Source organism: Acinonyx jubatus, chromosome B1 (genome assembly GCF_027475565.1).
Source record: "Acinonyx jubatus isolate Ajub_Pintada_27869175 chromosome B1, VMU_Ajub_asm_v1.0, whole genome shotgun sequence".
Taxonomy (NCBI): domain Eukaryota; kingdom Metazoa; phylum Chordata; class Mammalia; order Carnivora; family Felidae; genus Acinonyx; species Acinonyx jubatus.
Window position 1 is genome coordinate 84,749,062 of NC_069382.1, and position 13,161 is coordinate 84,762,222.

Sequence of the window (13,161 nt, forward strand, 5' to 3'; positions counted from 1 at the left end):
AAAGCTAAAAACACTGTCATACCCTTTACTACCCATTTCACACAACAATGAAATCCAACAGCTGGAGAGCCCTTCAGAGGTCTTTAGAACACAACCAAGAAGCCAACTGAATGGAATTTAGATTCCCCTTCCTCACTTCAAGCAGAACAACTTTTTTATACTTCGGTATTCCATTTAAGAATATTTGTTAAAAAGGAAGTTATAATTAACTGTTCTTTAAAAGTTTCTAAATTACTTGACTATTTACTAAAGTTTATTTTCTAAATTTTGGAAAACAGAATTATAACAAAACACTGTAATCACTCAATCCATCAAGAGACCTTCTGTTATTTTTTTTATCTATTTCTTCCTGGCCTTTTTTCTATATTACATATTCATGTAAATATCTTACTAAAAATTAAAATCAAACTATAGCTTTTTGTCCTATTTTCAAGCAATGCTATATGAGAACCTTTCCCCATTATTAATTACCTTTGATAAACATGATTTTTAAATGGAAACTCTATAGGGGCACCATTTTCCATCTCTTTAAGTAGAACGTAAGTTACACTGCTTGGAACAACAACCTTCTTTCAGAGCTTATTAACCAAGTTCTGTTCCCTTCCCTTAATGATATACTTAGTTTTTTTTCAATGAACCACTTGGATTACAGCAATTCAATTCCACAAAATCAGTATCTATATGTAGTTGAGGCATTCTAAACAAGACAACCAAGACCCTTCATTTATTTTCTATCTGGTTTGGGCAATACAGAAACCTCTACATTATTTACACATACTTATGTATTCTTAAAGCATCCTCTTCCTTTCTATCCAGCTCTTCTTTTAGAAATGATTCATCCTTCAAGATACACCTTAAGCGCCACATCTTGTAACAATAGCTACTAAAAACCAACATTTATTCAATGCTTACTGAGTATCAGGCACTAATCTAAGCTTTATGTCATTAACTTTATTCACACAAGTACACGGCAATTACTACATATGACCTTAATCCTAGTTATGGATGTTCATCTATTGTTGATTTTAATGTCCTAGAAGAGATAATAGTATCATTATACGTCCCCACAAATCTTGCACATGTAGCACGCATTTCTGTGAAGAAGCTGCATTGGCAAAAAATCCTACACTGGTAAAGCTACTGGACTTGGGTGACTATATCTAAGAAATACAGTGATCAATTTTATCAGGGCCACTATCCCCTAATTGCCTACCTTTCCTAAAGTAAATCTCAAAGGCAAAAAGATGCGTTTCTATCTTGTTCTTCACCAAGTTCTTCAACGGTGTTAAAAATTTAATAGCTTCTTCCAATGGAGTTTCAACCTAACAAAAATAAAAGATATTATACAAATGGAAGCAAGATGGAGGGGTATGATGTTATTCTCTCCATTAAAAACACTTTCTGGTTTTTTATTGTTGTTGTTGTTTTGGTAAAAATCACTTACCCATTACCCAGAAATACTGTCATATTTTAACCTCCCACAGTCTAAAGGAAGGGGATTCTGAACTCTAGAACTCCTCGCTGGTTTTTAACCACAGATATTACATTATCTGTAAATAGAAACTATCCAACAAGTAAAGATGAAGATAAAACAGAACCAGGGAAAGAAAGACAGTGAGATAAACAAGTAAGGTAATTGGGGTGGGGTTGGGGGGATGGGAACCAAGGAGAGATGTTAAATAGGATGAAGAGGGGTAAGAATGAGAGGTGGAGAATATTACAGAATGAGTCAACGTTCTTTTTGAACTCAAAGTGAAGTACAATCAAGCTATTAAAAAAAAAAAGATTCCATCTTGCATTGTTCTAATAATACAAATTCTATAGAATTCATATTTATTCTAATGCCATGCTAATGGTGAGATGGCATGTGAAAATATTTATACTTATAGAACTCTGTCTCTACCACCCTTTAGTAATTATATAAATGTCATATTAATTACATACTTGTAATCATTACTGGGCAGGTATAATGTTTACTACATAATTGTGCTATTACACTTCTAGACTGAGTATTTATCTTTTTAAAAATTTTTTTTTCAACGTTTATTCATTTCTGGGACAGAGAGAGACAGAGCATGAACGGGGGAGGGTCAGAGAGAGGGAGACACAGAATCGGAAACAGGCTCCAGGCTCTGAGCCATCAGCCCAGAGCCTGACGCGGGGCTCGAACTCACGGACCGCGAGATCGTGACCTGGCTGAAGTCGGACGCTTAACCGACTGCGCCACCCAGGCGCCCCTAGACTGAGTATTTAGACAAGATTCTTCTCTGTAGACTGAGGTGTGGGTGGGGAACAATACCACATTTATCAGAAAGGCACTGAATATCTGTGCCTGTTCGTCTTGTCTCATGACAGAGGCAGTGACAATTTATCCTTGATGGAATCTGGATTTGCCATACCTAACATGCCTCTTCTAATTTGGTAATTGTGTTTCACCAACACAGTTTCTGGCTAAGGAAATGATTTCACAGTATTAAAAAGGAAAAAAAAGTTGAACAAAAAAATTGATGTCTATGAGATTTGCTGTATACTACTAGCATGTAAAGCAGCTGGCATTATTCTGAAAGATATGTGCTCTGAACAAGAAATCAATATATGGCACTGTCACTCTAATAGCTGTAGATACCAGGAGACAGAGAGGGAAAGAGGGGCCCTCAGAAGTATGCCTTTCTCACACATTTTTAATATTTTGCTTATCTTATTCCCATGATTCTATGTCCTATTGAGTTGGAATTTGTGATATACAGGGAAGAAATGTCTACCAAGGAAGGTAAAAAACTGGAAACTGAAATTGTAATGGAGCTGTATCAAGCCTGAAATGAAGACTGCTGTACTGATCAGGGTAATTTATCACCAGGGAGATATGGCTGCTGTTAACAAAATGGATACAAGGAATATAGGGCAGCTGAGTCATACAAACATTATACTTACTGAAATCAAGTTTTTGAACTTGGAAAAAGAAAAGGGAAATTCTGCCTGCATTTCTAGTAAGTGAGAATACATGCCTCCACAGGAGATCTGGATCTGAAATTTCTACATGTTTCCTTGTGCCTTACTTGCATAGGGAAGATTTTGTTAGGCTAAATCTGAGTGCTTAAACATATGTCCATAACCACAATAAAGCTAACTACATTCTACATTCATATATACAAAATGAAGTATAGGGTTATATACACAAAAGCCTATCAACAGGGATGAATTCTAAAATCAGTGCTTAAGATCAGGAGAAAAAAAAAAATCAACAGAACTACCCTTGAAAATTCCTAAAGTTGTAAAGACATATATATATATCATTAATTTGCACTGTATGTATGAAAACCATATATTAGGTACCAAAATCCTAATCCCTGTAGCAAAATGTTCTCACTAGGAGAAGATGCACACAGAAACTGACAGGGACTAAACAAATGGTAGTTATACTTCTATCATACTTAGTTAGGGTTCTATGTTCACTGAGTGGAATACTGGATGAAATTGCTAGAATTGTGCATACTCATTTGTTTCTCAAAAAAAAATTACATCCAGTACCTGCTCTGGCAGCACATATATTAAAAAAACTACAACGAGTCATGAAGATTTGAATTTACTTAAGTTAAAGAAATGTACACTGGGATTGCATTGTGTTGATGGGCAATATAAGAGATCTGTAAGGGTGGTTTGATCACATGCAATTTTTAAATTTATAAACTGATGTGAAGTCTAATCCACGTTACACTACGTTATATAGGAGTACATCTCCCTATGCTCCCAGCATAGCAACAAAAAGCTTGAAACTATTATACCTTATACAGCCAGAATATTAAGGACACACTGATAAAGAACATGTGTGTATACAGAAGGAAAAAATAGTCCGGCTGAGGTAAGTACTGACTGAAGGTGAGGAGGGACACAAGATGGGTGGCACATGAGGGAACTCAAAAATAACAATTTATTGCCTCATGATACACTGGAGAAACTTCAGGTTTATACTCAGTTAACTAAATATTAAACTCACTCACTAAACCTTTTCCTATTTTCCTTTTTTCCTTACCTGGAATTACCGCTAACTTAACGATGCTTCTACTTCAATATTATATATATAAAATCCTGAATGACACTAAATATACCACTTATCACATGAAGAATATAAAATATAGGATCACAAAAAATCACAATCTATAGACTGTAGATCCAGACTTGGCAGGCAGCATTTAAAAGAGCCTACAATGCCATACCTTATTATGATGGCTTGGTATAATCTGGTGCTGCCACCACACTGGGGATATACGTAAGTGTGGATGCTATTAGAAGGGGGCATCCTGGCGGCAGTTATCCTAGGAAGAGAAGGGTGTTATGTGCCCAACAAGCAAGAGAAGTATATATTAAACAGCACCCCAGATCAGGGTGCCTTCCACTGGGCTCCTTCCAAATAAAGCACTTTCTGTAGGAATTATTTTCTTCTGAGACTCTACAACCCTATATAGGTATTAATAATTAGACTATAACTTGACATCTGGTCCAAAAGCAGCCATGATAAGCTAGACACAAGAAAAACTCAAGTCAAAAATAAAAGGAAAACCCAGTAAGGAGGCCTGGTATGCTAGCATAAGAATTCTGCTCTGTGGGATTACCCTTTATTAGACAAGGACTAAACAAGCCAGACAGATCCTCTCTTTAAAAAGTATAATGTGAGATATGAAGTGTTACAAAGAAAAAAGTCATTAAGGAAAGTCAAGGGAAAGAATGGTGCTGGCAGACAAGTTAGTGGTGGTAGTAATAAAGAAAGCTGAGGTATAAAGATGGAGGGCCCTTAAAGTTGATATTATCCCTGAATAACTGCAATTCTCCATGAGGCCTAAAAGGTCCATTTTCTGTGCTTCCTCCCTATTCTGCATATTTTTCCAATAAGCACCCAACAATAAAAAGTAGTATCTTTGTTCCTAAAATAGTTACACAATTATTTGTGAAAAGATGTCAATATATCCTTTGAAATCCAAGCCAGATTTCTCTATGGTTCTTAAATAGCAACACTGCTATGAGATATTACTGTCCATCTGCTCTGGTATAATCCTAAAACTATTTTCCAACTCTATTTACTAAGTATTATAATTTTTCTTCATTATAGAGCAGTTGATTTTGGTTTTTTAGTTACTAGCGAGGCTAAGACTGAACTCTAGGGCAATGTGCTCACTATATTTACTGCTTTCACATAATAAATTATGCAATTATTTTCACATGGAGTAGGTGAATATCAAGAGCCAGGAGTACACAGGTACGTTACTAATCAAAATGGTTTGTGTGACAGTGAATACCTTGGTTTCAGCTTAATGATTAAAAATGGCACATGTGATTTTGGCCTGGGGGAAAATATTTAGGAACTTTAAAGACATTAGGTTCGAATAGCAAAATTAATAAATAAGGACTGTAAACTGACACATGGATGAGAAATATACATATACACTCACTTTTTAACAAGCTCAATTTGGTCTCTAGATATAAAAAGTTGCATGTTACCACTTGTAACAGATGCTACATTCTTTACACATATAGTTCCTTTCTTTAATCCTAACATCTCTGCCTAGTAGGGATTTTTACTAGTCCCATTTTATACATGAGAAAATCATCAGAGAGGTTAGACAAAGTGTCCAAACACACAATGAAGTGTACATGCTGATACGTGGACCCAGATCAGAATGACTCAAAAGCCAAAACTTTCCACTATACCATACTAGATTACTCTGGATCATGATCATTACTACAAGTTTTAAATGTGAAGTATGATCAGAGAGAGAGAGAGAGAGAGAGGAGACTAAAAATTAAAATTTTTCACTCAAATAATAATCAAATTGGTTGAATAAGACCATATTAAATGATAATAGCTGTCATGAAATTTCACTAAATTGTGCTAAACCCTTTATTAAGTACCTTGGCCAGTTTCTCAGGGATAAGTTCTTCTTTGGGACCTCCAATTTCTTCATCATCATCATCCTTTTTCTTTTTCTGATTTCTCTGCTGCTTTTCTTTTTCTGCATTTTTTTTCTCTTCTTCTATCTGGGCTTTCTTTTGAGCTCTTCTTTGTTTATTACGTAGCTTCTTTAGCTCTTTGTCAGACATGTTTGCTGTAGGCAATAAGTGTTAATTAATTAAAAGCATATAAATCAGGTTAGTAATGATCAATCACTAATTTAATATTCTCACTAAAACTCTCATAAAACATATTACATGTTAGGGGGGCCTGGGTGGCTCAGTCAGTTAAGCCTCTGACTTCAGCTCAGGTCATGATCTCACGGATCATGAGTTCGAGCCCTGTATCAGGCTCTGTGCTGACAGCTCAGAGCCTGGAGCTTGCTTCAGATTCTGAGTCCTTCTCTCTTTGCCCCTCCCCCACTCACATTCTGTCTCGCTCTCAAAAATAAATATTAAAAATTTTTAAAAAATATTAAATGTTATATGTGTTCATATGCTTATGTGTATCTAGCCCTTTAACAGTTCCACACACGTAGAGAATACTGTAACCTCTTTAAAAATTTTTTTTGAAAACAGGTGGAGACCTGGTGCTGCAACCATGGCAAAACATAAAAAAGTATACAAGTTCATCCAACAATATTAAACTAGTTGCAATTCTAGAAATGTTCATATTTCTATGGCTTTGGACTATGCTTTTTCTTAGTTATGCCCCTCTAAACTTGTCAGTTATTCATTCTCTACTCTGTGCTGCCACTATGACATATATTTTGCTTGTAACAATACTTTGTTTATACAGGTGTTTCTCTTTTAGACTGTGAACTCCTTGGTGGAAGAGACTTTGTCTTCCTCATAATCTTTGTATTCTCAGGGCCTAGCAGAATATACAGAAAACACTCAAGTATTTGTTGACGGAACAATGAATAACTATAAGATAAACTAAAAATTTGACACTGAAAATTAACAATAGCTCTTGAGTATAAACTATGGATGTCTCAAAAGACTGCCTGGAAATCACTGATAAATATGTAATAATGAAGTAAAAACTCTATACTATTTAGTCTTCAAGCAGTAAATCTGAATGCTACATGTACAACTGGTATTTATTTGGTAATACTTGTTGATACCAAGAAATGAAAAAAGTCATTCTAAAATATACCACCACTGTGGTGACTTTAAAATATGCCCATAAATTGGAGCGCCTGGGTGGCTCAGTCGGTTAAGCGGCCGACTTCGGCTCAGGTCATGATCTTGCGTTCCGTAAGTTCGAGCCCCGGGTCAGGCTCTGTGCTGACAGCTCAGAGCCTGGAGCCTGTTTTGGATTCTGTGTCTCCCTCTCTCTGACCCTCCCCCGTTCATGCTCTGTATCTCTCTGTCTCAAAAATAAATAAATGTTAAAAAAAATTTTTTTTAAATATGCCCATAAATTCTTTCCTTCAAAAGGCAGAACCTATTTCCCCGCTTCCCTTAATTGTGGGCTATACTTACTGACTCACTTCTAACACGTGGAATGTGCTAGAAATCAAAGTATATGACATCCAAGATCAGAACATAAAAGCACTGTGGATTGCTCCTTGCTTTCTCTTGGACAACTCAGAAGAAACCAACTGCCATGTTGTGAAGATAGCCAAACAACGTTATGGAAAAACCCATGTGGCCAAAAAAAGGCTTCTGGGTATGAGACGAAGCCATCTTGGAAGCAGATTCTCCAACTCAAGCCAACCTCTCAGATGCCCTGGCTGTCTTGACTTCAACCTCCTGAAAGACCCCTACATCTTTCAAAATCACACAGCTAAGTGACTTCTGAATTCCTGAGCCACAGTAACTCTGATATAATAAATGTTTGTTATTTAAAGCTATGTGTAAGCAATAGCAGCAACAGATAACCAAGACAGATTTTGGTACCTGGAAGGGGGATGCTGCTGCAATAAAAACCTAAAATGTAGAACTGGTTTTGGTTCCAGAGAGTGGCAAAAGGTGGAAAGACTTGGAGAAAAGCATTAATGGAAGCTCAAAGAACCCTAGACTATTAACAGAGTCGATTTTGAAGAGGCTGCAAATCGATTTTGAAGAGACATGTTATAGTCATGTAGAGGCAAAAAGTTAAGTAACATTTATAAAATCTATCAAATGAACTGGGTGATCTAGTTAGGGGTATTTCCAGACCAAAAAAAAAAAAAAAAAAAAAAAAAGGTAGTTAAGGGGGCATCTGATTCCTCTTTCAGCTTGTAATAAAAATGCAAGAAAAAGAAACAAATGGAAGAAGGATTTAACGGCTCTGAAAATTCTCAGCCTCTCCAGAAATGGCTGCTGAGCAAAGATCAAATTCAGAGAACTGCCAAGAAAGCATGTCAACAGGGAAAGTTGAGTTTGGCTTTAAAATCTTTTAAGACTCAGGAGTGCCTAGGTGGCTCAGTTGGTTAAGCATCCAACTATTAATCTTGGTTCAGGTCCTATGTTGGGCTCCATGCTGGGTATGGAGCCTACTAAAGACAAGGAAGGGAGGGAGATTCCTTTAAGGCTTAGAACTCAAAAAGATGGTGCCTCAGTTACTAGTCACCCCAAAATTTTAAGGGTATGAGTCACAGATCCTCTCAAACAACACAGCTTCTAAGAAACTTAAGGGTGGTGTCGTCTCAGTGCTCAAGGTAGACAAAGATATTTGTGCATGTGGATTCTAATAAGACTCACAAAAGATCCCTAAAAGTTTTAAGAGAATTAGATGGGTAGAAACAGCAAATCTGGACTGAAAGGAATGGAGATAGTATAAAATGAAAAGCCCTCCAAAATTTTGGAAGCAGACTGAAAAACTACTAAGGTGCAAACAAATGTTAACTATCAATTAATTAATTAATTTTTAAAAAGTAATCTATACACCCAACGTGGGGCTTGAACCCATGACTCCAAGATCAAGAGTCACAAAAGCTTTTCCAACTGAGCCAACCAGGCATCCTGCAAATGCTATCTTTTAAGAACAAGAAAAGATGATACAGAAGGTGGAACCAAGAACCCAGAACATAGAACCAAGAGCCATAAGAGAATTATTCCTACACTGTGAGTCCTAATCCTGTACCCAACTGGACTTGAGAACTGCCATGAACCAGTCATTCTTGTGTACCTCTCATTCCTCCCTCATCACCCCTTTCTGAATAAGAATATCAACAGTGGGTACCCTATGCCTCTGCCATCAATTTATACTGAATATGTGGTTGATACAGGATTTCATATCAAGAACTATACTTGAAGAGCTATACTAACTAAAGAACCATATTCAAGAACCCTTATCAGCACCTGCGCCTCATTTATATGTAACATTCTGGACTCTGAGCCAATGCTGTAATGGAATGAGACTTTTGAAGGCCTTGGGAGGGGCAAGTGTATTTTGCATTTAAGAATAATAGAAATAATTTGTGTCCTGATTGTAGAACATGGCAGTTAAAAACATATCTACAAATTGCTTCATTCTTCTCCCAAATATAGTTTATAGTCGGTAATTCACTGCTACCAATTAGAATGTGAAGGAAGTAATGGAATGTTGTGTCAAGAGAACAGAACATTAAAAATGTTGTGGCTTCTTCCTTGCTCTCTCATGGCGAGCTTGATGAACTCAAGAAATCTAGAGAGACTGACATATTATGGCCACCTGCCAAAAGCCATGCAAGTGAGCCATCTAGGAAATGAATCTTCTAGTCTTAGTTAAGCTTTCGGATGACTGTAGCCCCAGCCAACATCTCAACTACAACTTTATAAGAGACCCTAAGCTGGGCCCACCTAGAGGCTACTAAATTCCTAAACTATAGAAATAATTATTTTAAGCTGCTAAATTCAGGAATATTATGTGGCAATAGATAACCACCATCAGAACAAATACAGACTTGTTTCTCTTTTCCCTAGTAAAGAAGCCCTTACTACTGAAAAAAAAATTTCAAACAAGGATGAAAACTTACATTCTGGAAACAAAAGACTATAAATGAGTAGCCACAAAAATGCTGACCTTTTAATGACTGTACAATTGTTACCACTTGCATCCTTACTACACACTAGATACCATCCCTACGTTATTTTGTTTAATGTCCTTAATAATCTCATGGATTAGAGTATATTATTTTATGTATGAGAAAACTGAGGTTTCAGAGGAAAAACAATAACTCAAGTAATAATAAAAGGCACAGCAAGGATTTAAATCCACTTCACTCTCATTCCAAATTCTGGGCTGTTTCTTTCCATTATGCTATACTGGGGGTCAGCAATCATTTTCTATAATGAGCCAGATACTAAATATTTTCAGCTCTCTGGTGCAACTAAACTCAGCTCTTGTAGCACAAAATTAGCCATAGATAATATATAAATGAACAGGCTCAGCTGTGTCCCAATAAAACTTCATTTATCAAATCAAACTGCAGTACGGATCTGCCCACTGGCTAGTTTGTGACCTTATTCTATATTATCTGCCACTGCCTTGAAAGGACCCATGTAGTTAATAATAATAGAGTTGCCATACAAAAATAGGAAAGGAATAACTACATAAGAAATTAATATAGAAATTAATTCAAATCCTATTTCACTTAATGTAGCACTAACTTATCTGGATAAGCACTGTCTAAATTTTGCAAGAATTACCTATGACTTATGTTAACATAAAAGAGGCTCAGAATTTCAGCTCAAGAGAAACCAGAGAAGAATTCTCCTATGCTAGAATATTGCACTATCTCTTAAATAAAACTGTGTGTAGGGGCACCTCGGTGGCTCAGTGAGTTAAGCATCATGGTCTGTGAGTTCGAGCCCCATGTCAGGCTCTGTGCTGATAGCTCGGAGCCTGGCGCCAGCTTCAGATTCTATGTTTCCCTTTCTCTTTGCCCCTCCCCTGCTCTCTGTCCCACTGCCTCTCTCTCTCAAAAATAAACATTAAAAAAAAACTATTTAAAAAATTGTGTGCACGTATGTGTGTGCACACATACACATGAATGCATAGCAAATAACATCTGAACCTAGAGTATCCAGCCAAATCAACATTCACACAAGAAAGCAAAATAAAAGAAATCTGGCCACATAAAGACTGTAGGTTTACTGAAAAGATAAAACATAAAAAGTGAAAAATAACTTCTCAACCAAATAAAGGGTAACTACCACATATTTGTTACAAATAGCAAGCTTTACGGTGGATGGACCATGAGAAACATTATGTCTAAAGATAAAGAAGGCTGCAAGCACACTACTGTTTCTGTTAGCAGTTTCTGCCACCCTCACCAGTGCAGTAAAGCATGGAAAAGAGAGGAATAAATTCTGAAAGAAACCAAACTACTAATGTTTACAGATTAACATAATAGCTTACATAGAAAATTTTTTAAAAATCAACTGAAAAAACAACTAAACCTAATATCAGAGTTCAATAAGGATACCAACTTGACAAAAATTATAACAATATTCATTTAGAATACTGTTAAAAGATGGGGTGCCTGGGTGGCTCAGTTGGTTGAGCCATGTGGTTCATGACTTCGAGCCCCACATTGGGTTCACTGTTCTCAGTGTGGAACCCGTTTCAGATCCTCTCTCCCCCTTTCTCTGCCCCTACCCTGCTTGTACTCTCAAAAATAAACAAACATTAAAAAAATTTTCAGAATACTGTAATGGAAAACAAGACATGTAGAGATAATGCTAGTAACAAATTCACCAAAGTTATCGGACAATAGAAGATACAATGCATTCTAGTATGCAAAGACTTAATAGTAATTGTTTAAGATATCCCCACCCCAAATGGTAATCTAGATCTTAAATGCGATTCAAATTAAAAATTCCAAAAGAAACTTTCTGGCATCAAGCTAATCATACAGTTAATATATAAGCAAAAATTTGCATGTAAAGGCAAGAAAATTCTAAAGACATAGTATTAGATTAAGAGACAAACAGATAAGAACAGAAAACTGAATACTGATGTCAATATCACAATCTTAACATCTGTATAGTAAGTTTTGATGTTGTGTTAGAACCAGACACCATATCCACAATTCACTACATCACAGTTTAGTATTTTGTTTGTTTATTTGTTTATTTATTTGAAGGAGAGGTTGGGGGTGGGGGAAGAGGGAGAGAGGGGGAGGGAGGGAGGGAGGGGGGGAGAGAGAGAGAGAGAGAGAGAGAGACAGACAGACAATCTTAAGCAGGCTCCATGCTCAGCACAGAGACATCGCAGGTGGGCCTCGATCCCATGACTCTGATATCATGACCTGAGGTGAAATCAAGAGCCAGACGCTGAACTCACTGAGCCACCCACGCACCACTTTATTTAGTTTCAAAGATTTTATTTTTAAGTAATCGCTACACCCAACGTGGGGCTCGAACTCACAACCCCAAGATCAAGAGTCGCATGCTCCACAAACTGAGCAGCCAGGGTCACCTAAAGATGGCATTTTAAATAAGCAGGGAATATGACAACTTATCAATAAATATTGTTGAGGAATCAGCAGTCTACTTGCAGGTAATAAGCTACCTTCTACCTCACATCAGTATATAAAAATTAACTCCGGGTGATTAACAAATTGTAAACATAACAGAACAATTGTTATAAGGAAACACACAAGATATTTATGAATATATTTTAAATTCTGAAGTAGAAAAGCCTTTTTATGCAAGACCTAGAAGTCACAAAAGATTAAAGAAATCTTTCTTATCTCATAAAAACTAACACTTTTACATAATAAAAGATACCCACCATAAAGACCTAAATAAAACAGGAAGGAAATTTCTGCAATATATAAATAAGAATTAAAGTCCTGACTATGTAGAAAACTCCTATAAGCCAAGAAGTTGAAAACTAAAATGGGAAAAGATAATCCAAAAACCAAATAATCCAATGAAGAAATGGGCAAAAGACATGTATAAACACTTCTCCAAAGAAGACATCCAGATGACTAACAGACACATGAAAAAATGCTCAACATCACTCATTATCAGGGAAATACAAATCAAAACCACAATGAGATACCACCTCACACCAGTCAGAATGGCTAAAATTAACAACTCAGGCAACAACAGATGTTCGCAAGGATGCAGAGAAAGAGAATCTCTTTAGCACTGTTGGTAGGAATGCAAACTGGTGCAGCCACTCTGGAAAATAGTATGGAGGTTCCTCAAAAAACTAAAAAACAGCACTACCCTACGACCCAGCTATTGCACTACTAGGCATTTATCCATGGGATACAGCTGTGCTGTTTCGAAGAG

At 36.6% G+C, this 13,161-nt stretch overlaps 1 protein-coding gene across 3 annotated transcripts in view; it reads right to left on the bottom strand.

Annotated features, from left to right (window-relative positions):
* NAA15 (N-alpha-acetyltransferase 15, NatA auxiliary subunit) overlaps positions 1–13,161 on the bottom strand; it is an 83,552-nt gene that overhangs the window by 11,849 nt on the left and 58,542 nt on the right. For all 3 annotated transcript variants that reach the window (XM_053216950.1, XM_053216949.1, XM_053216951.1), the window contains exons 15-16: positions 5,905–6,098; positions 1,214–1,322 (exon numbers count right to left, since the gene is read on the bottom strand). In XM_053216950.1, coding sequence (XP_053072925.1) covers positions 1,214–1,322; positions 5,905–6,098 — 303 coding nt within the window. The remainder of the gene's footprint in view (positions 1–1,213; positions 1,323–5,904; positions 6,099–13,161) is intronic.